Source organism: Cupressus sempervirens, chromosome 3, assembly GCF_028749045.1.
Source record: "Cupressus sempervirens isolate cs-2001-9-10 chromosome 3, ASM2874904v1, whole genome shotgun sequence".
Classification (NCBI taxonomy): domain Eukaryota; kingdom Viridiplantae; phylum Streptophyta; class Pinopsida; order Cupressales; family Cupressaceae; genus Cupressus; species Cupressus sempervirens.
In genome coordinates this window covers 405,432,823-405,459,365 of record NC_143120.1, presented here as the reverse complement: position 1 = coordinate 405,459,365, position 26,543 = coordinate 405,432,823, and the positions used below count along the sequence as shown (strand labels likewise).

At 38.9% G+C, this 26,543-nt stretch overlaps 1 protein-coding gene across 2 annotated transcripts in view; it reads left to right on the top strand.

The window, feature by feature from the left end:
- LOC149566720 (uncharacterized) overlaps positions 1-26,543 on the top strand; it is a 73,473-nt gene that overhangs the window by 32,812 nt on the left and 14,118 nt on the right. For both annotated transcript variants that reach the window (XM_089820062.1, XM_089820063.1), the window contains one exon: positions 9,353-9,565. In XM_089820062.1, coding sequence (XP_089676188.1) covers positions 9,353-9,565 — 213 coding nt within the window. The remainder of the gene's footprint in view (positions 1-9,352; positions 9,566-26,543) is intronic.

Here is a 26,543-nt window from a genome sequence, read left to right as displayed (position 1 = left end):
TGTCTTTTATAGTTGGTTGTACTATGTTCTTCCCAGGTTGTACGGACTTCCGTACAACAATTGTATTACTCTCTTCTGTCGTACGGTGTCTTAGCTCGAATTGTACTCCTTTGTCTGGTTGTACGGTATTACTTGATGTCCTAGACTGTACGGTCTTATTTGTTGTCTATACAGTGTTACTTGATGTTCGTACGGTACTCTTTGGCCGTACAATACTTCTCATGTCCGTACGGTAGGCATCTGCTTGGCTGTACAGTGGTTGCTCCTTGTTTGTATGGTGCCTCCAGTCCGTACGGTATTTTTCCCTTGCCCTATGCTTGCCGTATGGTGCACCTCCAAGTCTCTTCCTGCAAATTTCCAGCCGTATGGTGTATTCTTCTCTTCTCCGCATGGGTCAAAGCTCTCTTTGGATTTTGGTACAATCTTTCCTGAACATGCAAATTGCCGTACGGTCTTTGTGATTTCCTTAAGGCCGTATGGGGCATTAACTTGTGTTCTCCTTGAGTCCGGACAGTCCAATTCACTAGCTGTTTATTACTTGTATGGTGATCCTTATTCCCCTCTTGAGCCGTAAAGTGTGTCATGTACAATATCTTCTCGTGTCTAGCTGTACAGTGGATCACCTATGATTTCTTGACGTCTTTTTCCTGGCTGTACGACGTCCTTCCTAGGTTGTACAGTGTTTTGTTTTTCTTTACTGCCTTCCTTTCTTGCTTACGCTCCTGATAGGTCGTACGACCCTGTTTTATGGTGAACGTACTCCCTTCTACTCTCCTCCACACATGCCTGTATGGCCAGAACTTCTTTTGACGCTTGTTTGTACGGTGTACTTGCTTTGCTCTCCTAAAAGGCCGTACTATTTTAAATGTATCTATTTTTAATACTGGATTCCAGTTATCTCCCACCAGTATGTTCTTTGGTTCGGTATCATCTCCTAGATTCATGGTTTGTACTGTGGCCTCTTCATATTTTATTGGCTTTCCCTTAATGAATACATGTGCAGGTGTTTCATCCAGCTGTGCGTTCCCATATTTTATTTCCCTAAATTCTTTTGGAAATCCGTCTCTGTTGCGTTCTTCCTCTATTGTTAATATGTTGCAACTTTGGAAGAGTTCATAATCCTCCATTTGCCAGTGAAATAGTCCGTTCACCAAATCTAGATCATCGTCCTTCAATCCACCTTCCAACTGTAGGACTCCTTCCTCATTTAGTTCCATTTGCTTCTTCCCTTCGTCCTCTCCTTCTAAATCGGACGATTCGACTTCTTCTCTCACCATTTGTGTGTGTAAATCAATAGTGAATCTCTGTCTTCTACTCTCCATTGATAATGTATTTTTCTTCCAATCATGTTTAACCTTTGCTTGTACGAGCCATCCTCGTCCTAGAATGGCGTCATATCCCCTTTTTTTTAGCGGGATGACTACAAAGTCGAGTAGGAACAACTGTGTTCCAATAGTTACTGGTTGTGCCATCAGGATCCCTAGAGGCTTAATGCCATGTTGGTTTGTGGTTAGCAATTGAAACGTGGGTGGCCACAACGTTGGCTGTCCCAACTTCTTCCAGGTATCTTTTGGTAGGACATTTACCCCCGAACCTCTATCCACAATTGTGTCTGAGAGGATTGTTCCCAATATACCCATTTCTACGACCGCCAGATGCCTTCCTGATGTGAGGGCTAGCAGCATTGGGTCTGTTGCGCTTGTTTTGTTTTCCTTCTCTTTCATAAATTCTTTTGGTAGTTTAGCAGCCGAAGCCATGTTTGTGAGTGTCGTTTGTAGTTGGGGCATTGTGAGGATTAGATCATTTAATTTTACTAGTACTTCAGTTTGTAATATCCGCCTTATGATCTATTCTGAACAGTTCCTCTTTGAGGTACCCACAGTGTCGCCCTTCTCCATTTGTGATTTCTTTGTCTACATCCCTTTTTCAAATTCTGCCCATGCTTCTTTGAGTCTCTTCTTTTCTTTCGTCGGATCTAGGTATAGCTTTGCTTGTTTACTTGTAATTGCCAAGACTTCCTCTTTGTCCGTTCTTGATTTGATGTTGATCAAATTCATTCCTGATTTTGATTTCGGGCACTTGGCATCTTCATGGTCTCCAGGACCACACCATTTGCATAACTTTAGTGTGTTCGTCGTTGTACAGTTCCGTGCAAAGTGGCCCCACAAGTTGCATGCTCAACATTGGACCATCGGTCGACTATTCACATCATATTGAATCTGACTGCAGCCCCCGTTATTATTGTTGTTTTCTCCCCTTCTATTGTTTCTATACCCACTTGAGGTGGCACTGTCATTTTTTGGGTTTTCACTCCCTCCTGACGTAGATGCTTCTTGTGTCAAGAGCACTTGTTGATGCCCTCTTGTTTTCATATTGAACGGGAATCGCAATTTGGCAGATATCATGGAACTGATTCTTCAGACAGGATCCCTTAGTGTGACCTTTCGTCTTGCATTTTGTGCACCATAGCTCGTTTTCTTTGGTCTAACTATTCCCTTTCTGCATATTCTTAAATTCCTTCATCATCCCAATCTTATCCTTCTGGAGGGCTTGAACCTTCTTACTGCCCTTTTCATCACCACTGCTATCTTTAGAAGAGGATTCATCCGAGTCGGATGATCTGCTTTTTTTGTTTTTTGTTTTCTGTTCACTCTCTAAGTCCATCACTCGATTGTATGCTTTAGTGTACGATGATGGCGGTACAATCTTCATTTTCCTTTGTAACTCTGTGCGTAGTCCTTTTATGAACCATCTCTTTTTCAGCCCGTCTACTGGCTTACTTTCCATTTTATTTACTAATTCTTTTAACTTTCTAGCATATACACAGACTGTTTCATTTTTTCCTTGTTTTGTGGTGTATATTTCTACTACTATCTCATTGTCGTCTCGTAGCAGTTGAAACTCTGTAATAAATTCCTTCTTTATGTTTTCCCATGTGGTTAGCTTTCTCGGATCGGTGTTCGAAAACCAATCGATTGCTACACCTTGTAAGGTAGCTGGAAATAGCCTTGCCCATTCGTCCTGGTTGTTTTCTCTATTCGCTGTCCAAATCGTCTCGCAAGTTTTGCAATGTTTGATTGGGTCAGTCGTGCCATCCTCGTCACACTTTGGTAACTTTTCCTTTGGATCGACCATCAGTTCCCTCTCTTTCTTTTGTTGTGCACTGTTGTCAGTACCCACGTTGTTCTGTATTTTCATACCGCTTTGAACACCTGTGTTACGGACACCTACGTTCTTGAGTGGCGTGAAGGTTTCCTCAAGGACTTGGTTGTTTCAACCAAACTGTATTTTCTCGTCAGGTGTATCAGGGATGAAGAGTTCACCCCACACTCGTGTTCCTTCGACACTCTGAGCCGCGCTAGTCCTTTCCCTTCTGTCCAGATTCCCCCTTGATGTATACCAGTTTGCCAATTCTTCTTTTGTTCCCTCGATCACCCTTCGACTTTCTCGGGCTTCTTCTATCAACCTCTCTCTTGGTCGACTTGGTGACTGCACTTCATTCGTCAATGCTCTCATGGTACCATGGTCACCTCCTGTGCCACCACTGTCGTACCCTTCAGCGAGTTGTTGGAGTTTGTGCCTCCGGTCGCTTTGTTGTGTATGGTTTAATACTTCCTGTGCCACACTTATGCCGTCATCTTCTGGATTCTTATTTCTATCGTTATTCAATGTGTTTGGCATTCATAGCACCTGGTCCTTATAGACAATGACACCAAATGTTTACCCTACAGGGTAAACGGTTTATTAATGCATTTAGACAATAAACAAGAACATGTAACACAGACATATTCCTTTTGTTATTCGCATGTATACAGAAGATACTACAATATTCGATATGATTCATTACAATGATGATGCCTCCAAGTCCATTCCAGACGGTGTACATATACCTTCCCGAAGGGGGGACTCAATTGTCACGTGCCTGTTTGGATACAATTCTACTTGTTGGCTACTATATAGAATCTACCGACAACATTAACTAATAATAGACGATTATCTCTTAGCGTAGTAAAAAAATTGAAGGTGTTTTGAGGAACTCCAAAAATGGCAGATTGTTGTAAAAAACGGTGGAAGAACATAGACGCAGGCTGCATTTTTCAACAAAACCCTAGTTGTATGTGTGAGATATGATGGTTGTGGCTTGATTTGGGTGCAAAAAGAAGTTTATTCATAGACTACAAAAAATTCTAGCAGAAGTAGAAAGAGTTGTCGAGTAGAGATAGTGGAAAATATAGTCGTGTTTTGCAGAAGAACATCATTTCTTAGAGTTAGATCTCGTCCATAACAAAAAGTGTGCAGAAATGATTGTGCAGGCCTCGCAGGTAGGGCAATAAAACAAGTGCCAAAAATGACGTCGAGAGTAGAGGGCAAAAATGGGATGGAAACCTTGAAAGGAATATTATCACCGGTTCAAGAAAATTGCAAGAAGTCTATACGGGTTGCAAAAAACAACAATAAATTAAACCAAATAATTTCTGAAGGAAATTGTGATTTGTTTTTGGAAAAATACAACTTAGCTGTTTAATACCACATTACAAAAGGTAATTGGTAGATAGTTGGATAGTTATTTTGTAAGAACGAATTGTTCTTATAGAGTTTACAAAAGAGATGCTTCTTAAAAAAAACATGCAAATAATAGAAAGATTTTATTATCAGTACCCACACCCCAGGGATGTGTACCCACGTACCCAAGTACCGTATACACGTATCCATGTATTGGGTACTTAGTGGAAAGCATCATAGCTAAGGACCTTGATTAAGATTTCTCATTTGAGTTTTATTTCGGTTTTTGTTTGCGTATCAGCTTGTTTATCAAGCCTAATTCAATATGTAATTAGTTTGAAACTTTGACACAGTACTGATCAACTGTGAACTTTATCACTGTTTCAAGTCAGAAGTTTATCATTTGCAATATGTCATTGTTATAGATTTATGATCTTCTTGTTCATATTTAAAATCTGCCTCCTCTATTATGCATCAAAACGTTTAGCATATATTATTATTACAAACATATTGGCATATTGCAAATCTGAAACTAATAACAATACGTTACATCTGCAAATTTTGTGAGGGTTTTTGTTTTGAAAAACCATTGTCATGACTCGTATTTTTAGATTTCAATAAATATTAAATTATATTAAAAAAATTGACGCGCCCAAGTGCCCCTGTCCCCTATTTATAAAAATAGTCATACTTGTACCCCAAGTACCCCTGTCATTGTGCAACCTTGCTATTATACAAGATATTTACAATATCTAGAAGTGACCATTACAAATAGAAACTATCTTAGGAAATATTATTTTAATAGAAATAACCTATTTTAGTCAATTTTATGGGACTTTTTTTTGTTTTGCCTTTGTGTTGATGTCATTGAGTTTGTCATCACGAACATCATGAAAATATACAAGTGATTCGTGTGGACTTTGTAACAGCCTTGTTGGATTTGCTTCCAATAAATGTTAAGGCAGGGAGAATTACTGTTGGATGTGCTTAGTTATTATGGAATCATGGTGACTATTGCTCTTTACTTTTTAATGTAAAATCGAGTATGGACTTACTTGTAATTTAACTGATTTGCTGCCGCTAATATCAGATGTGTGGTTTGCTGTGCATATTGTCATGGTGTATATGTTTTATTCTTTCGATTTTCATTCTAGTCAGGAACATGCAGAAATGAACATTGAGCAAGGTTTTGCTTCCCATATTATCATGTTGCAACTTTTTAATCTAACAAGATGGCAATACTTCCGAGATTGTCTTTTGAACAAATCGCCAATATTAATTAAATACCATTAGTATTAAATAGTGAGAACAAGTAATAAAGTGAGCTTATATTTTCAAGGTAGGAAAGGATTTTTTAGCCTGAAATTTTCAAGGCAGTAGTCCATCATGAACATAGTGAGCATGAATATGGATCACGTATATTTTGTTTTAGTTGACAAAACAACTGTCCGACAAACAGGCAAAATAGATGCAGGCTGTTGATGCATTAAGATGAAAATTCCCATTTGGTTACTAGATTTTAATATATCAAAGGCTCCTCGAGTTTAATTTCGACTCCACTATAACTGGGAATTCAACTATGGCGAATGATATTTATTTGTTCCATAGAAGGGCATGGATCATAAAGAGAATCCAATTTCAATTTCGATGTATTAAGTTGAAAGAATATATTGGAATGCACATAAATAAACTTGGAATGGCTTGTAATCTTTGAATATGACTACTTATCATGATTTTTGATATGGATAATAGTCATCTTCGCATTGACATGGAAAGGGAATCTGGTATCTAGAGATCTACAAGACTGCTCTAACCAAAGAAAATCTACAGTCCCTTAGACAAGTTCTTACATTAACCAAATATATATTAAGAAAGTATATACAGATTCTTACGTTAACCATAGTACAATATTACTTCCATTCATATTATGGAAAAAGATGTGGTATTGGAGATCATTAATGCTAGTCCCTGATTGTCATGATTCCTAACCTCCTTTAAGGTTGGAGAAGATATACATACCTCATCTTGATGGTATAATTGATGGGGATAGATATGATACTGGGAGTCACAACATGGAAGCTATTTCAAGATCAAATTTCCTAGAGCCATAAAAATTTATCATAGATGAGGTCCACATGAATGATCAATGCAATGTCCCCCCTTTTCTAATTATCTTTATTACTAAATAAGTAATTTGCTAAGTCTTCTTTAATAATAACTTAGCCAATGAATTTATAAAGAGGGGACAACTTGTTTTAAGTTCCTATTTTTCAGTCTTTGAGGAGGTGGCCACTTTATTATTATTGATAAACTTCAGGCTCAAGGAAAATCACCTGAAATCTAGGATTTTGGATGTGTTTGCGGTTTTTTTCGATGGAGAAGCTTTATAAGAGAGCATATGGGATTATGAATATTATTATTCATCTTGGTGTTTTATATTTTCCTATCTGCAAGAAACATCTCTGCTTCTACAGGACACAGTCCCTGTAGAAACCCTCTGCTGGATGAAACCCTGGAAGAATCGTCTCAGAATCTTCAGCTTCCAAGTTGTGGTTTACAGCTAGAAGTATTCTTATGCTGTAACCCTCTTCTGGGCAGAAATCAGTTGAAAAGCTACAGAAATTAAGGTGCCTCCAAAAGGCAAAATACCCGGAAGAACTCACAGCTCTTTGCCATAAACAAGTGAATCGCAGGTCTGTAACTTATCCAGCCAATCTTGTACATCAGACTATCAGGTCAGTGGCAAATGATTTCAGCTTTGGGTAATAATTATTTGTAACTCTGTCAACTGGACTTACAATTTCAATCAAGGATATTCTGCAATTGATCGTCAGTATCTCTATTTTCCTTGTCTTTCTGGTTTTCAATTTGGTTGCAATGAAGTAAAACCTTATTGCTGTGAGTATATAGTAAGTTCAATTTAATCTGAGCAAAGTATATTTCAATAAAGCTGTCAACCCATGATGAATGTCTTGTTACTCTCATAGGCTTTGAAAGTACACAAACTCCCCTTGCCAAGGTTACTGACAACTTGAATTGTTATGAGTATGTTGAGCATCTGTCCACATTCACCTAGTGAGATACCTGACCCGTTGCCACCTTGGTTTGAAGAGGCAAAATAGGAGCATTTACAGGAAGTTGATAACTTGATAGAGGTCTCTTTGTTGAGATGAAGATTTTGCAAACTTGAAAAAAGAGCAAGAAGAGGAACCCAAAATATGTTGGGATTTATGAATTTTGAGCTGGATTGTAGCAGCAGAATGTATTTGATCTCCATATTGAGTAGTGAATGGATCTGAGGACTTACTAGAAGGAAAATCCAATAGAAGAGATTGTTAAAAGGACAACAAAGAAACCAAAGACTCTTCTTGCAACTTGAAAAGAAAAGAGAATATTTGTTGATGTCCTGCATGACAATAATTGAATATAAAATGAAAGACATACCTTAAAAGAAGACATGACAATGTTGGCAGTTGAAGAGAGAGGTTTGTTGAGTTGGATCTCAGGGACAACATTATATGCTATGAAAATTTACATTGTTCTGCAGAAGCAATGTAAAAATAAGTTAGAGATGATAAATATTAATAAAATAGAGTCCCATAGGAAATTCAATATAACTAGAACTGAAAATTCATTGGTTAGGTGGCTAAGTTCCTGAAGCTGATCCTTGTACCAGGTAAATTCAGCACCTTTTTCATCCCAGCCTTTTCTCATTAGTAATGATGTTCTCTAGGTGTTTCTCCCATATAGGTGGCTTTTTCTGAGATTTTAACCTATTATTTTTAAGAATACCAAGATAGTTATATCGAGGTTGCCACTTAAGAGATCTTTAGTAGTTATCAGTAAAATTAGGTTGTAGAGCTGTACCAGCTTTAGCAATAGAAGGTACTATTCCACTTAATTATGGAGCATCATTCCCTTTTTCAAGTTATGAATTAGTTGATGGTTTCTGATAATTAGCTTTTCTAGTCTCTAATCACCAGTTTGGATGATGTTACCATTGTGGGGATAATTGACGAGGATTTGTGAGCATGTTTTAATGCAAACTAATTCAACTCCAGCTTCTTTTCCTATCTGTAAAACCCTTTTAATGAAGATAGATTTGGAAACCTTGTTAGACTGGGTTCCACATTTATCAGTTAATGAAAGCATAAGTTGCCTTTGTGGATTTTTACATCACACTACCAGCTCCTGCAATCCTTTGATTAGCATCTGACTCCATCAATATCTCATTTCCACTAGGAATTTAGTTAAGTAATAAGCCTTTCCTGTGTACCTTCTCAACAATCCTTTCATTGTGTGGAAGATTGCATCAATTAATTTCAAATGATAAGTACTTGTTTTAATTTTTATCTTAATATTTTAATTGTTTATCTGAACCTCAAATCTCATCAATAGATGTATGTTGTAGTTCATGTGTTGATTGGTAATTTGCTTCAATTCTGATGCAGTCATAGGAATTTTCTAGATGCTGGATGCCACATGAATCTTTGCTACTACTTACAACCCTTGGACGCTGCTTTTAATTCTATTTTCTGTGGTTTCAATTGGTCAGTGAGTTGCATAATGTATTTTTTCCCTTTTTCATGTGTCTGGCTACTTATGGGTCAGACAAATATTTTCTTTAATTAGAATATATTTGGCATTTTTTGATCTGCTTGTTCGGTATTTGAAATGCTACGAGGATCTAGATTGAAATCTTTTACTAGATAGATTATTGTGTTAGTTTTTTCTTTTAAATGCCAAAATTTGAAAAGAGTTTCGTGTTTGAAATAATGTATCGAAGTAGATAAATAAACATATTGTGCTGATTGTATATAAACCTATTTATGTTTTGGATCTCTTCTAGGTACTGATAAACTAAAGGTTAGAGAAAAACAACAATACACAAGATGTGGGAATTGCTTCACAATCATATCCAATCCCATTATAGATATTCCAGGTGGGGAGCGGTTTGTTACAAGGGGAGAATTGATATTATCTCCCGGGGAAAAAGATCAAGGATGTGTTCTTACAATCAACATTACTTTGGAATTCAAAAGCAACGTTTGGGGTCTGCAAGGTATTGATCCACTTTATAAATTAGGATTTTAGTAAATACAAGTGATTAAGTATAGGTGCAGTTTTCTAATATCTTGATTGCATCTCTGCTACTGTTACAAAGTATATTTTCCGTTCATACTAATTTAGAACTTAATTATTTTCTTGTAATATTTCTCCCATAACCACCACAGCTGTCAGTAGAAAACTCTAGCTGCTTAGGGACCTTCTCAAGGTAGTAAGATATGTGTCCAATTAATTATTTTTATTGTCTTGAAATTTCCTAAAGATATCTTTAAGAACCAGAAAGTGCTACTTGACTATTGTAACATTTCAGCATGATAGCATTGTACAACATTTTTGTAACATGCATTTACTATGCAATAAATGAAACTCATCATATCTCGATCTAATAAAATTTACACAGATAACAATATCTATTTTTTGTTGAAAAGAAAGTAAGTGCAAGTGCTGATCAATAATTAATAGGCAATATTTCATAACTGCAGCAACTCAAATGAAATTTTAAACTAAAATATATTTTTATCTGCTTTGGTACTGATAGTTGAAAGCAAATTAAGAACTGTAACGAGTATTGAAGTAAAGATAGGAAACTGACCCAATTTTGAATCATGTTGAAGTGTTTCCGAGTACTTCTATCTGCCAGAGAGGGGAAGCATCATCAGGGTGCTTTGCCCCCAACCATGAACCAAATGGTTCCCCACACACCCTCCAATTGGAGAATGGCCCTGCCCTGCTTGATGGAGTAACTTCGGATGGATCAAATGCTATACAAGCTCTGGTTTTTAGGCCCTACACTTCTCTAGTTGATCACACTTTAGCATAAACCCCTATCTAGTATGACCGTTTTGACTCAAATGTGTAACTGGGCCTTATGAACAGATTGACGCTTGCTAAGCAATGCGTCACCTTGGCCAAGGATTCTTTAGCAGGCACGTTGTACGTGTAGTCCTGGTTCACTACCTCATTCAAGTTTGTAACTTCCATATGACCCTACTGGTCTAGACATAATCTTTACTAGGTTATGGCAACTTAAATGTTAACCTTTAACGTCCATGTTGTAGACAAAGGTTTTAGTGTAATTTGAGCTACTTTCAAAGTAGAATTTTAAAAATCTCTTGAGAAATCATCTTCCTATAATTTGGTCGATAAGTTATTTCAATTGTATTCTTTCCATTCATATATAAGCTCTAGCTGTGTACAATTCATTTCCATTTTTTCTGAGCTTTCTATTGCTTTCTTGATATCATGTTTACAACAGAATACTATGCTTTCTACCAGCTGTATTCTGAATTCAATTTAAGCTTACGAAACCAAGTGTATATTTAGCTCTGATTTTTATTTTATTCTTAGGTGTAATCAAGGTTTCAGGGTAATCTTGGTAACACAGAGATAGGTGTATTCATAATAATCAGAAGTAATCTTTGAGAGCTTCAAATCGTCTTAATCTATAAGTAGTTTGGAATAAATAGGTCTCACTTGTTTATTTTAAAAGTTCAGCAGTTCAATCAAGATGGTATTATGTCCTATTACCATTCATACTAATAACTAAGGAAGTAAGCTCATAACCTTCTAGTGGTTGTTTTTCCTGAGTGAGTATTCTATTAAAACTCTAGCTTTCAGACTTGAGCAAGAAGTTCATTACAAATTCCTTGTGTAACAGCAATATAAGCTTTGAAATTGACCCTTATGCACTCTAAATTGACAAGTCACACTACTGTTCTACTTCCAGTATGAGATTTCAACTTAAAGAAACCACACACATTTCGTTACAAAAAATGCCTCCAAGGAAGCCCATGCATTTATACAGAATTAACTCACTTCTACATTTCTTTTCAGACCCTACAATTTAAGTCAATGCTCATTGTCTTAATCATTGGAAAGAGATCACAAGGGGTGAAAGTCCCATGTATGCCTGAATAAGTATGCTGGAAGGTTTTTGTGGCTTGCACAGCGGTAGCTTTCCCTCCTCAATTTTCTATTTCCTCTTCATCTCTTCTATTATTCCGTTCCTCCTTTCTTTTTCTTTTGATCATAACTAATAAACATGTTGATGAACTTCTAATAAACTGTTTCCCAAATTCCATTTCATGTAACTTCTTTTTATTTGCATTTTATTTAATTTCCATTTCTGTTTTCTCAAATGAAAAATTGTTCTTTCATTTTCATTATCCTTTCCTCTAAAATAGGATTTGATCCACTTCTTTTCTTTCCATTGTGTAATGGGAAAGACGAATATCCTCCCTTGTTTCAAACTTATGAGGTGGTCAAATATCTTTAATCAGCACTCTCATGTGGCTGGTAACTTATGTGGGCAATCTTGCAGTTCAATTATGGCCTTGGCCATTATGTTATGTCATTCAAAAATAAGATATGATACGCTTTATTCCAAAGTATTATTTAGTGATAATATGTTTATAATTGTGTTCTACACTTAGTTAACATATATATACCTGTATATGTATGTACATATTTGTGGTTATATTTATTATAATGCATGTTATTGGTAAATTCTATATTGCAGCCAATAGGTAGAATATATATCCGAAAGGGTGCATGACAGTTGAGTCACCCCTTTGGGAAATTATATGTACACCGTTCGGAAGGGACTTTGAATCATCATAATAATATTATAAGCATTGGAGTGCATATTGCGTATATGAATAAAGTATCTGTTCTATGTTATATTTTGCTATACTACATGCGATAAGTATCCTTTTACCCTGTACGTTAAACATTTGGTGCCATTGCCAGTTGAACTTGGAATGAAGTGTTATGAAGATTCATGCTGAATCTGCTTAGCAAGGATAGGAATAAGATAAAAGATAAGGATGAAATATGCACAGCACAAGAAGTTTTAGTTTTAGCACAATAGGCGGAGTGCAGACAGAAGCTTCAGCAGATTGCCGACAGACACCGAGGGGGTGAAGGAGCACAGATAGAGGGAGGGAATTCACCTAGTAGACCAAGGAGTGTCGAGGAATTGTTAGAAGAGACTCGACGGCGATTGAATTTGGTGGAAGAGAAAAGGGAGGAGTTCCTCGACTCGTATATGCTGAAGGTAGAGAATTTGAATGGAAGGGAAGTAACTCGCACGGCTCAAAGTGCCGAAGGAGCACGAGCGTGGAGTGAACTCTTCGTTCCCAATACACTCAACAAAGGGATACAAGCGGAGAATCAAACAACTTTGCTTGAGGAAGATCTTTTCTCACTAGGTAATGTGGTTGTTGGAAGTAGGACGGTTGTTCGAAGCAGCGTGGTTGTGCAAAACAATGCAGGTACTCAGAACAATGCGGGTGCTCAGAATAATGCAGGTACACAACCGGTACCACAGAGTCAAAAGAAAGTAGCAATGGAAGGACCAAAGGAGAAATTGCTGAAGTTTAATGGTGACGGGATGAAAGACTTGATCAGACACTGCAAGACGTGTGAAACAATATGGACGGCAAATGGTGTAACAGATGAGGATGATTGGGTCTGGCAGTTTCTAGTGACCTTGCAGGGTGTGGCAATTGATTGGTTTGCGGATGCCGATCCTTAGAAATTGACTACATGGGCAGATGTCAAGAAGGAGTTCATAGTAGAGTTCTGACTGCTAAGGGACGATAATGAAACTGTAGCAAAAATATACAACGCAGAGCAAGGAAAGAACGAAACGATCTGTGCCTATGCAAGAAGGCTAAAAGAGTTGGTGGGGAAGATGGAGAGCCAATTGGGTGACGAATTAAAGAAATGATGGTTTGTTGAGGGGCTATGGCCGACTCTGAAGAAGAAAATGAAGATTGTACCTCCAACATTGTACGCGAATGCGTATAATTGATGGATCTGGAGAGTGAATAGAAAACAAGCAAGAAAAAGCACAAATCGCCGGACTCAGACAATTCATCGTTCGAAAGTAGTAGCAGTGACGAAGAATCAAGCAAGAAAGTTCGGGCGTTGTGTTGCTGTTTCACAACGCACGCCCCATTTTGCCTATTTTGCCTAGAAATGGGGACCCTCTACTTTATTTTTTGGCTTTTTGGAACCCTAGTTTGAGGTCCGACTCTTTTCTAGGGTTTTGCCCAGTGTCTTTGGTCAGATTTGGGTCTTGATTTGAAAACCTAGATCTCAATATTATCATCTTGGGGAGGTCATTTTTTGTAGAAAAATGGCGCACCAATGCACCTCCCTAGGTGCGCTGGTGTGCCAAAGCACATAGAGAAGGACTCACCCCTTGGTGATGCGCTGTTGTGCAACACCAAGGGTGCGCTAGGTCCCTGGGTCTATAAAACCTGGGACCCTCTACCCCCTTCACTTCATTTGCTCATTCTAACACCAGTGTTCCGCAGCACCGCACCTCCTGAGGTGAGCCTCCCCGCCTTGCCTTCACCTGCACTCACAAAACATAACAACTCTAAAACATCAAAAAGGGTGTGCAATTGCGCACCTACCCAGGTGCGCACTTCTTTTTTTGCGAAAAACTTCAAATAACATTAAAACCTTAAACCTAAAAAACTTAAAAATAAGCAATCCTAACTAAAGGTGCGTAGCTACGCACCTTTAAACTCATAAGGATCCCTTAGAAGGAAAAAGGTGTGCATTTAGCGCATCCCATGAGGTGTGTTAAATGCAAACCTGTTTGTGCTAAGTGTACATGAGGTGCGCAATAGCACACCCCATGAGGTGCGCTACTGCGCACTTAATATTTAAAAGGTTTTCCAAGGGAAAAAAGGTGCACCTAGCGCACCTTGGAGGTAGCGTGCGCCAGGTGAGCCCTTTTTTGCACATAAGGGATTAAAAAGTTAGGTTTTTAGGTGATTTTGTTGCTTAAGGTTTTTGGGTTTTCATGTCAATATTAGGGTTAGTTTTAATTGATTTTTTTCTTTGACTCCGGACTAATAATTGTTTTTGTGTAGATTCAATGGCTTCTTCATCAGCCTCTCTTTTTGAAAAGATGGTCCCAAAACTTGCGGTGTTCTGACCAAATCACCCTTTCAAGACGATTATTCAGAGATTCGGGACACCGAATTGGGTCATACTGATTTGAGTGCATTCTTGGTATTGTGCAACAAACCCACCGAAAGATCCTCGATGATATCTGCTTTGATCTTATCAGGACTTGTCAGTGCAACATCACACCCAACATCGGTATAGTCCTTAGAGTTAATCATGACACTAGCAGAAAACTATGTTCTCAAGAAAGGGTCATAAAGAGCATAACTGGAGAGATCGTCCTAGATCTTTGACCTAAGAACATAGAGAAGGTGTTCCATCTTCCAAGAGCAGATCAGTTCATTAGATTGACCTATCACCAAGCGGAGAGATGGTATAGGGAACATGTAAAGGAAGCTTCTGAAATCATCAGTCCTCATACCTTATTGAGAAGACTCCTCTAGGGCGTAAAGCAAGCAAAGTGGACATGACGAGAGGATACACGAAGGGAGTTATTGGATATTCTATCATACTCTTGAGTAGAGTCATGGAGTTGCCAGCATCGGGACACCTAAATATATGGATGGTGCATTTTATTGAAACTAACAAAACAATGGAGATGCCAATTGATTGGGCTTCCATTCTTAGTGAGAACTTGGGTGAGTAGCTGGTGGTGGTTAAGAATAACCGAAAGTTCTATATGACATCATATTTTGTATACTTGTTAGTTGCAAGAGTGACGGATTATCCGGGATTGTTCAAGAAGGGAAATATGCAAGATGCAAATGCATGGCCATATATAGTATTTCCCTAGTTGGTGAAAAAAAGGCTTCCAAAGCATAGCAAGAATACAGGATAGTAAATGATGCATCTATATTCACAATAATCCGGTTCATTGAAGGGGATTATGCGAAGAGGATGTTAGAGGAGGCAGCGACCAAGATTTTAGAAGTTGGAGCTTATTACATCTAGTATCAAACATTCACTTATTTAAGGGTACGGGTACCCCTCTCAATCCCAAGAAGCTCCCTAGGTATCCAAGTGACCGACTTATATTGCTGGAGATCACTCGACAACTCTTGTTTGCATATGACAGAGTACGAAAGCAGCAAAAAATAACCTGGGTGTGGCCTGTTACTATAGGACCATTCAGTGTGGTCCAGAAACAAGATATTCCATCTTTTGAGTTTGAGTGGGATCGATGTCCTTTGGATGAATATAATTCTCCTCGGCCCTATTTTGATAACATTGGAAGGGTGTAGTATCTGGCTGGTTAGACATTTCAGCATGAAGATGCAATTGAGGACCATTGGATGAACGCGGTGGACAAGTACGATGTTCGAATAAGGGATTATTAGAGGATGACTCTATTTGGCAACCAATGCTTTGAAGATTAAGGTTCCTTTAAAGGTTGTGCAATAGGATACTAAAGATGTCCTTGATCCATTGTTCAATAGGGACAAGATTGGTGATCGACCTATTATGAATGCTGAGGTTGATAAGGAAGAAAACTCAGATATCAATCACAGGGCTAGGCATGTCATCAAATTGACAAAGGATTAGATCAAAAGACCTTTGAAGTTGAATCCAATTCCTCAAACGGTAGTCTTCCACGCTTAAGCCCGCCCAGCAAGAGGTCGAGGAGCTAAGGTTACAGTGCCTACATTTATAGCTCAATCCCCAGTAAGACCAGAAATAGTGCACCAACTTGACAGAGAAGTTGGGTATTATAGGGCTCAAAAAGGTAAAGGGAAGAGAAAGAGAACTTCTCCCAAACAAGCCGAGCCAGAAGAGGAAGCAACTCATATACCTCCACAGCTAGGGGCAGAAAATACACAAGGGTCGGAGAATATTGAAGCTACGCAAGCCCAGGATAGTCCTCAAGTGCCACCAACTGAACAAGGGCAAGGAGGAGTTGAAACTGAAGTGCAAGAGGTGTCTCCACCACAACAAGAGGTACAAGCCTCCCCATCTGCTACTAAGAAAAGAAAGATCAAGACTCCAATCAAGAGGAGAGAAAAGGTAATTAGGAGAATGATTCCTTTCCCATCAGTTCTGGAAGTTATCCCAGAAGAGGAAGAAGAAGAGGATGATGAGGATGAAGAGGATAACCTTCCTTTGAATCAGAGGACCCGTCTTGCTGGAGCCACGAAATTGAAACGGAGAAGAAGCTCCACAATTACACCGCCATTCATTCCTGAGCAACCTATTCAGCCTACAACCTCTGAGGATGAAATGCAACAATGGATAGATGAGCTGGATGTTGAGGGGACTGGTGTTTCAAGATGTCAGATTTTGATTTTATGCCCATTGGCACTGAATTGGTGGGAGACAAAATAAGAGATACTTCAACCTCAACAGGAGGATTCAAATTAGTTGCCACCTCAGATACAAGGACCTGAAATAGCTCCACCATCACCAAATCGAGTTACATTTTGTGTAGATGAAGGATCAGCCACTCCACTTCCTCCAAACAATGAAGAAGAACAGGTTCAAGCAGAACAAGAGGAAGAGTCGCAACAAGTATTTGCCAATGAAGTGTCGGAGGAAGGACAAATAAGTGAGTATCCTCAGCAAACTTCTCGAGACACAGTGGTGAGAACTGTGGACTCCATGGATACAAAGACTCGCTGTGCGGATCTCTAACTAAAGGAGAAGACTTCAGAGAGGAGTGATAAGGGGAAGAGCATAGCAGAGAAAACTCCTTCATCTTCAAAAGGTAAATCTCCGATAGAACATGTTCCAAGATGGCTAAGGAAAGAAGTGATTAGAAAAAAAAGGTAGCAATTCACTACTGAGGAAGAAGATAGGATGGAATTGATTGAAGTTCTTAGGAGACATGAGTCACCACCAAAGGATGCATGGGCATTAACCTTCATATGAGAACCAAGACTTATTTGCTCACGTGGCTATCCCTCCTCATGCATGATCCAGGTGGATCTACCACTTAAAATTAAAGTGTTCCGAAGTCTCTCAAAAGTAGTGCCAGATTGAAGAACTCGTCAAATTGAACCTGATGGAACTTGAACGGGCTCAAAAGGAGTTTGTTTGCTCAAGTTATGACAATCAAAGTTTTGGTCAAACCTCATACAGAGGCCATCAAAAAGGTGAAAATTTGACCATCTCAAAAGTGGTCAACAATGGATTTCAAATTGAAGAGCTCATTGAGAGCTTTTCGACGGCATTTGTTCCATCAAAAATGGAGATGGGATGTAGAAATTATGGCAATTCAAAGTTAAGGCGAAAAACATTATTTTGATGATGTCAACATGACATCATCATGGTGACATGGCAGAAAATGACATGGCTTATCCACCAGTGTTTGACATGTGGCATGTTGAAGATTTGGCACGTTGGTAGTTTTGTCCAAGCAAACTTGGACACGTGGCATTGGAAGAATGAATAAGAGTGCCACTTGGCACCACCATGTGATGTGCCACATAGCAACTCGAGTATAGGAAAGTTGAACCGGTTGTAACAAAACGGCTATTGTGGGATTCAAACCCATGAAGTCTTGACCACTAGCAACCACCTTTTCCGCTAAGCCAATCATCCACCTTTACTATTATTGGGAGCGATTTTTTTATAAATCAACCCGTCGAAAGAAGGAATGAAGCTGGTGGGATTTGATCCTCCAACCACCGCACCACCAAAAGGTTTGGCCACCGTTACACCATTTATAGTGTTTGAACTAATTTTGGATAATGTTATCCTTAACCGGTATGTATCCGCCCAACCTTATTAAAATAAGGAGTATCATTAAACTAATGACTAAATGATGAGTGGTGCCAAGCAAAGTAATTTGTAGGGTGGTTGTAAACGAAATTATATTTTCCATAAAAGGGTTATTTTGTGGTTATAATGGTTAAATCCCATTATAGCATAATTTTATGTATAAAGGGGGGGTTAGGAGGCTTATGTAAGGCATTCCGAATGCATTTGCATTTGATTCAGTTGATGCTAAGAGGGATGTGAGATTTTCTCTAATCAAGAAGAATTCTTGAAGGAGGAGATGATGTAATGGTGATCTGTCTCTGTAGTAAAGCCTTTTATGCAAAGTCTTTCTTGCTCTTCAAAAACTAGTCTTGCGCCTTTTGAGGGCTTGTATGCAAGGTGGTTCGGGACAAGATTTGTAGAATGACTTTGTGGATAGACTACAATATGTTGTAAATCAACTTTGGGAGCATCAATAATACATCGGTCACTTAGTTGAGCTAGACCTAGAGATGTAGTCTGCTTAGATCAGATGAACTCCGTAATCACATTGGTTCTCTTCTCTCTCTCTCTCTCTCTCTCTCTCTCTCTCTCTCTCTCTCCCTCCCTCCCTCTTCTCTATCTCTGGTGATATAACTCTTTCTATTGATCATGTTATTTTAATATTTAATGTCTTTTCAGTTATAGTTTAGACATTAAGTATTTGTACACCTTTATGCAATCGCACTCAGCATATAATTGTCTAGATCCTAAAAATTAGATCAAGTGGTATCGGAGCCTAGTTTTGCACGTTTTGCAAGAAGTGATTGTAGGTGTACTTTCCACAATTGCATCAGGAAAAGGGGGAATCATCCAAGATGGAATTGACTCCATCTATGTTGGCAAGCATCCACTCTATCAAAGAGAAAGTGGTACTACTCTTTCAAGACTACCAGGAAGAGGATGAGAGATTCCAGAAGTTGGAAGAAGCTAATGAGTGGCTTCAATTAGAGAATGCAAATCTCTGAAGGCTTCTGGAAGAGGCCAATATGGAGAAGCAAAGCTTGCATGAGATGTTCCAAAGGGAGCATATTGGAAGAAGTCCTCTTCATTCGGAGAGTGTTGGCATGTGTGCGTTGAGCCCATGATCAGAAGGAACTTCTTTGTACTCTTCGCTCACCCCACATGGGAGTATGGATGCATTGTCAGCTGTGAAGTCCTTACCCAAGCAAGGATTCCCATGTGGTCATGGCAAGTGGGCTAATTATGGCTCAAATGAGAATGCAAGCCATTGTGCTTTTTGCGAACATATGGAGTACCTGAGACAGTTTCAACTTTCAAGCCCCTACCAACCAAAGTGTTTGGGTGGAGGTATCTTCTGCATCAGAATAGAAGCAGGAACTTGAACAACACTCTATTGGGACTTTTGAGAAGCATACCAAGGGCATCGGTAAGAAACTGATGTCCAAAATGGGATATAGTGGCAAAGGCTTGGGTATCCATGAGCAAGGCATGACCCATCCTATTGAGGCAAATCAGAGACCTCGAAAGCAAGGATTGGGATATAGAGGAATCGATAAGAACTTTGAGGCCTTGTTGAAGTAAAATTCTCTGGACAATGCCGAGGGTGTTGAAGCTAAGTCTTCCATGAAGAAGGTCAAGATGCATGAACGAATCCAAAACTTCTGCAACCACTGTCAAATAAGTGGTCTTTGGAGAGAGAAGTGTTGGAAGTTGCGCCCAGAACTTCGACACTCTCCTAGGTTCATTGTAGAATCTAGTTAGCCTAAAGCTGACAAGGTAGGAGTTGAGGTGGTAGCTGATACCACCATGCAAGAGACCAAGGCACAAGCAGTGCCATTAGTTTCCACCACTCTTGAGGCAGTCCTAGTGGAAGCGCAACAGAGCAGTGAGAAACCCAAGAAAGGAGGTTCCTTTGAACAATTTCGTAAGAGTTGGGGACAATTTTCAGCTAACTAGCAATATCAACTTTGTGTGTATTACCTTTTTTTAGAGTAGGGTAATTGTTGATAGTAAGCTAGTGTGTTTATGAGTAGATGACTCTAAATAAATTTGTTTGTAATAAAGTTGTATAATCCTATGGTTGAGATGTTTGTATGGCTATGTAAAGCCATATCTCTTATAATCCAAAAAGGAGAATACTTTGAACTTATTATAGACTTTGTTTGGTGCGAGGCTTTCTAGAAGAAACACCTGTTATAGCTAGTGTGATTCAGAGTTGCAGAGAATGGCTAGCTAATGCCTTAAAGTTCTTCGCTTTATGACTTGGTCAAAAATGGTCAGTTGATGACCGATGTTCCTATAGGTCTTTGTCATGACCTTGGTGCATATGCAAATATTTGGAGCTTTCTGGTGATGCCTTTAGTCAGCCCTTCTGAAGTACAAAGGTGAAGGAATGTTTAAAGCTGAGGCTTTGTTACCATCGCTCGTGCAATTTGCAAGAAAGAAGGAGCATCAAAAGTTACTAGGCTAGAATGCAAACGTGAACTACCATCGTAAGAAGCACTGAGTGATAGGTTTATCATGCTCAATTTTTCTTCTTTCCTTACGGTTTTTCAAGTTTTGTTTGAACTACATCCCTCTTCTGTAGAAGTCCTAGTGTGACCCAAGTATGAGTCCCCTTGAGGAAAAATATGACATTGAATGCTTTCATGATATTGTCAAAATGTAAGACCTTGAGAAGGCAGAATGGACGATATCGAGGGATAGGTGAATTCAACCAAGACCAGAGTTTGATGCAATTGTCAAAAGTGAAGAAAGCAGTCAGAATTGTAGTGAAGCTTCACAAGTGGCAATAGAGTTGAGATCTACGACGAGAGATAAAGGTTCTACTACATACGCTTTTGGAGGACCAAAAGCCTTTTTTTAGTGGGGAGGTTTGATCCAGGTGGCTCTACCACTAAAAATTAAAGTGTTCCGAAGTCTCTCAAAAGTAGTGCTAGATTAAAGAACTCGTCAAGTTGAACTTGATGGAACTTGAACGGGCTTGAAAGGAGTTCGTTTGCTCAAGTTATGGCCAGTCAAAGTTTGGTCAAACCTCATACAGAGGCCATCAAAAAGGTGAAAATTTGACCATCTCAAAAGTGGTCAACAATGGATTTCAAATTGAAGAGCTCGTCGAGAGCTTTCCGACTGCTTTTGTTTCATCAAAAATGAAGATGGGATGTAGAAGTTATGGCAATTCGAAGTTAAGGCGAAAAACATTGTTTTGATGATGTCAGCATGGCATCATCATGTCGACATGGCAGAAAATGACATGGCTTATCCACCAATCAGTGTTTGACATGTGCCATGTTGAAGATTTGGCACATTGGTCAGTTTTGTCCAATCAAACTTGGACACGTGGCATTGGAAGAATGAATAAAAATTCCACATGGCACCACCATGGGATGCCACATAGTAACTTGGGTATAAGAAAGTTGAACCGGTTATGGGGAGCGAATTTTTTATAAATCAACCCATCCAAAGAAGGAATGAAGCCGGTGGAATTTGATCCTCCAACCTTTGCACCACCAAAAGCTTTGGCCACCGTTACACCATTTATAGTGTTTGAACTAATAGTGCATAATGTTTTCATTAACCGGTATGTATCTGCCCAACCTTATTAAAATAAGGAGTATCATCAAACTAATGACTAAATAATGAGTGGTGCCAAGCAAAGTAATTTGTAGGGTGCTTGTAAACGAAATTATATTTTCCATAAAAGGGTTATTTTGTGGTTATAATGGTTAAATCCCATTATAGCATAATTTTATGTATAAAAGGGGGGCTAGGAGGCTTATGTAAGGCATTTCCGAATGCATTTGCATTTGATTCAGTTGATGCCGAGGGGAATGTGAGAGTTTCTCTAATCAAGAAGAATTCTTGAAGGAGGAGCTGATATAATGGTGATCTGTCTCTGTAGTAAAGCCTTTTAAGCAAAGTCTTTCTTGCTCTTTAGAAATCAGTCTTGCGCCTTTGAGGGCTTGTATGCAAGGTGGTTCGAGTCAAGATTTGTATAATGACTTTGTGGATGGACTATAGTATATTGTAAATCAACTTTGGGAGCATCAATAATACATCGGTCACTCAGTTGAGCTCGACCCGGAGACGTAGTCTACTTAGATTAGATGAACTCCATAATCAAATTGGTTCTCTTCTCTCCTCTCTCTCTTCTCTATCTTTGGTGATATAACTCTCTTTCTATTGATCATGTTATTTTAATATTTAATGTCTTTTCAGTTATAGTTTATACATTAAGTATTTGTACACCTCTATCCAATTGCACATAGCATATAATTGTCTAGATCCTAAAAATCAGATCAATGCAGATGTTGAAGAATTGACTCCTAGAGATTATCAGATCAAGGAGGTCATGCTTGGGAAACCTACGTTGGACATGGCTAAGTTGATAGTGACAATGGGAATTAAGGAAGTGTTTAAGCACTTAGAACAAGATGGGGCAGAATTGATAACACGTTGGAGATAGAATGATATCCTAAAAGGATATCTAAGTGAAGTTGTTGGTCCCCTAGATCCTGAACATCTCAAGGAAACTTTGAATGCGGTATTGGAGAAAAGGGATAAGGAGACAACCCAATTAGATCCATTTTTTAGAGCTTGTCAGCAATGGAGAGAGAGTTTTGAAGAAAAAGGTGTACAAATTATACAGGGAAATTTGAAGCTGCTACACCATATGCAGGATAATACAGATAGGCTAGTGGCCATTTTGAATCAAGATTTTGGTTTGATGGATGTACATCCCTGGGGCAAGGACTTACAAGCACTGCAATTGATTAAAGGCCAAGGGTATCAGATGTTAATGGAAGTATATACACCAGAAGAGTTAGATAAGATTGATGATTGAATAGAGAAGATTATGGATGGCAACAAAGTAATGGAGACATTACATGTAGAGATTCATAAGCTCAAGGATCAAACCCAATAGCAGATTTTGGAGGCAGAGAAACATTATAGTGATGTGTGTTTAGACATTTTTGAGGATGATGCAAGGGATAAATTGATAAAGGTAGAGGTAGTAGTTGAGCAATTTTGGAAGACCTTTGAAGAAGCTTCTAATGATGATAACATCAGGCAAGCATTCAGAATGGAAGAAACATTATTAGATTTAGATGTAGAACTCAGAGATTTTGCAGAGACTCACATCGAGGTGGGCAACTACAGGCAGAAAGTGAAGGACAAGTATGAGGCCTTAGATTTGTCAGATGCAGCTCTAGTCACTGAGATCATTGAGAAATTCAAGGGCAAATACCTAGACATAGCTTTGGTAAAAAGAGGAACAAAACCCAGAAGCCAAAATTTCAGTTTTGATGCTTGGTAAATTTTGTATTTTTGGAACCTGCTTCCGAGGTGCACAGGTGCGCCTTTAAAGTGGTGTTCTGGAAGATTTTGAAGAACCCAGAGGTGCGCCGAGAGTTAACTGCTAGTTCTAAATCTAGAGCTTTCCATGCATTAGAAACACATTTTGATAGCAGTTTAACTCCCACAGACATCCAGTGAAGATGGAGCTTCTATCTTTGGCACCTCCAGAGACTCCCACATCATCTAAAAGCTTTCTTCTTATTTTCTCAGTCTTTCTTTGTTTTACGACATGTAAAGGCTCATGCACCCTTTTAATAATATAAATATAGATGGAGTCCTACTAAGCACCAGTTAGAGAGTTAGTTTGTATGTAAATGATTTGTTTTATTAGTTTAGAAGCATATGATTGCATAAAGATATCTCTCACTCTCAACACAAATTGAGAAGATTTCTTGGAAATTCAGGAATGTAATTTGTATTGCAAGCCGCCTTTATTTTGATGCAGTAATATATGCTTTTGGTGCTCGCATTTGGAGTGTAGTGATTCTTGCCTAAGTTTGTTATATTTTGTGAATGTATGTTCATGGAATGTAATTGAGCCAATAGTTTTATTACGTTGTTCTGGTTGTGTATTTTTTAATTTTGGTGTTTGCTACGGGTCTACAAAATCCATTGAGACGTACTTAGTTCGAGAAGAGATCATCATATTGTTCTTGCATAGCTTTTTGTCTCGTATGAGCACACTTTGCTTGGCCTTGCGATTTGATGAAAAGTGAAATATTACGGTTACCGAATTCCCATCAACGATTGCATCAGTGGAATTAAGGAAGCGCTGCTCCTATTTTCATTGGTTACCTATTGATCTTTTCAAAAGCTTAAATCGCAGACGTGTTGTTTTCGTGCCTTATGTCCGTTAGGATTTTACTTTTCATGTTATTTGCTTAAATTTCTTGTTTCCCTATCTTCGTTATTTGCTTTACTAACCCCTTGGTTAAATTAGGATTTCATATAGTTGCATTGTTAGATTGCATTCATCATAAAAATGAAAAAATACAAAAATATGTTTCTTTTTTTTGTGTGGTTATTCTTTTGAGACAAGAAGCAAATTCAAAATCTTATCCGAATTGTTTAGAACCAGCAAAGGCCTCCCTGTAGACAAATACATTTATCTTCAACTGAGCGGATTCCAGTAGGTCACAAGATTGCCCGAAACCTTGGAGTTGATCTTAGAGAGGAGTTCGAAAGGATTCCTGCCGTTAAGCATTGTGGAAAATGACAGCTCAACACGTTGGAGAAGGATATGCTACGGATGATGAAATAATTTAAAAATTTGAAAGTCTTAACTGTAAAGGGGGAATTGTGGTGTACGAACTGTAAGGAGGAAGGCCACACAAAAGGCTCCTGCCTGAAAAAACAATTTTGTGATGTCTGCCAGGTTGCGGGACATTCCATAAAGGAATGCTTGTTTAATATGAAGTCAAAAGTACACCAGCACGTGTTATTGACGCAGGGAGTGTTTGCTAGAACAAACACGAACAACAATGCATCCTCAGGAGGATAGTGCAACAATCACCGGCGCGGAAGGAGTGGTAATAATAATAACAATAATAACAATGGAGGCCAGAGTCAGATACAGTATAACTTGAGTGGACGACCGATGATACAGTGCCATGTGTGCAACCTTTGGGGGCACTTCGCCAGAGATTGTACCACGAAGGAGACGCCACAGCTGTTATGCAGATGGTGTGGTTCGGGAGACCACGAAGATTCAAAATGCCTGAAGCAGGGGGTAAATTTGTTAAGCATCAAAGCATGTGATGATAAGATACTAGCCATTGCACGTGACCAAGCCAAGAAGGCAAAGTACACTGCACAAAGTTGGAAAGACAGATGAAAATAGGAAAGTTGCAAGTAAAACACATTGCCGATACCTCGAAGAGGAACCTGGTCGAACAAAACATGATAAGGCAGGTAATGCAAACAAAAGTTCCTATAAAATTAAATGACCTCCTTACAATGCCTCAGTTGGGGATGGCGATACTAAACATGACACCATTTCCGAAAGCAATGGAGGAAACAGGAAAGGATAGCAGTGGAACGACTGCAGCAGACCCAATGCTATTGGCACTTATGACGGGGAGGCATCCGACAAAAGTTGAGATGGATATCCTAGGAACAGTACTCACAGACACAATTATGGATGGAGGGTCAGTCGTGAACGTGTTACCAAAGGATATATAGAAAAAGTTGGGGCAACCTACATTGTGGCCACCTACATTTCAGTTACTCACGGCGGATCAGCATGGAATCAAGCCATTGGGAACCCTGATTGCGCAGACAGTAACTATCAGAACACAACCATTTCTGTTAGATTTCGTGGTCATTCTGCTAAAAAGAAAAGGGTATGATGCTATCCTTGGATGAGGTGGGTTGGTGCAAGCAAAAGTGAAACATGACTGGAAACAGAATACCCTGTCCATGGAACGTGGAGGCCGAAGATTTATAATCAACTTGCACACATAGATGGCAATGTCGTCAAATTTTGAAGGTGAAGGTGAAGGTGACGATGAAGGAAAGAAGAGAATGGAACCAAATGAAGGAGTATTGAGATTAGGAGGGTTGAATGATGTCCTAGACTCGGTAAACGGCCTACTCTGCTGGCAGATGGAGGATTATGAGTTCTTCCCGAGCTGTAACATGTTGCGTGTCAAGGAGGAAAAAGAAGGGAACGAGTTTTTGAAGGAGTATAGCAAAATAAAAGAGGGAGAAGCGCATGTGGATGAGACTCCAACCCACACGTTTAGTGAGGACAAACCTATAAAGTATGAAGAGCCTACTGTGAAAACAATGAACTTGGGAAATGAGGCTAATCTGAAAAATATTCTTGTAGGAGATGATTGGAATTCAGTGCTAAAGGCAACAATGTTCAAAATATTTATGGAGTACAAGGACGTCTTCGTTGGACGTATAAAGAGTTAAAAGGAGTGCCACTAGAGTTGTGTCCACCGGATACCGTTGATAGAAAGTGCAGTACCCGTACAGAAGCGGCCGTA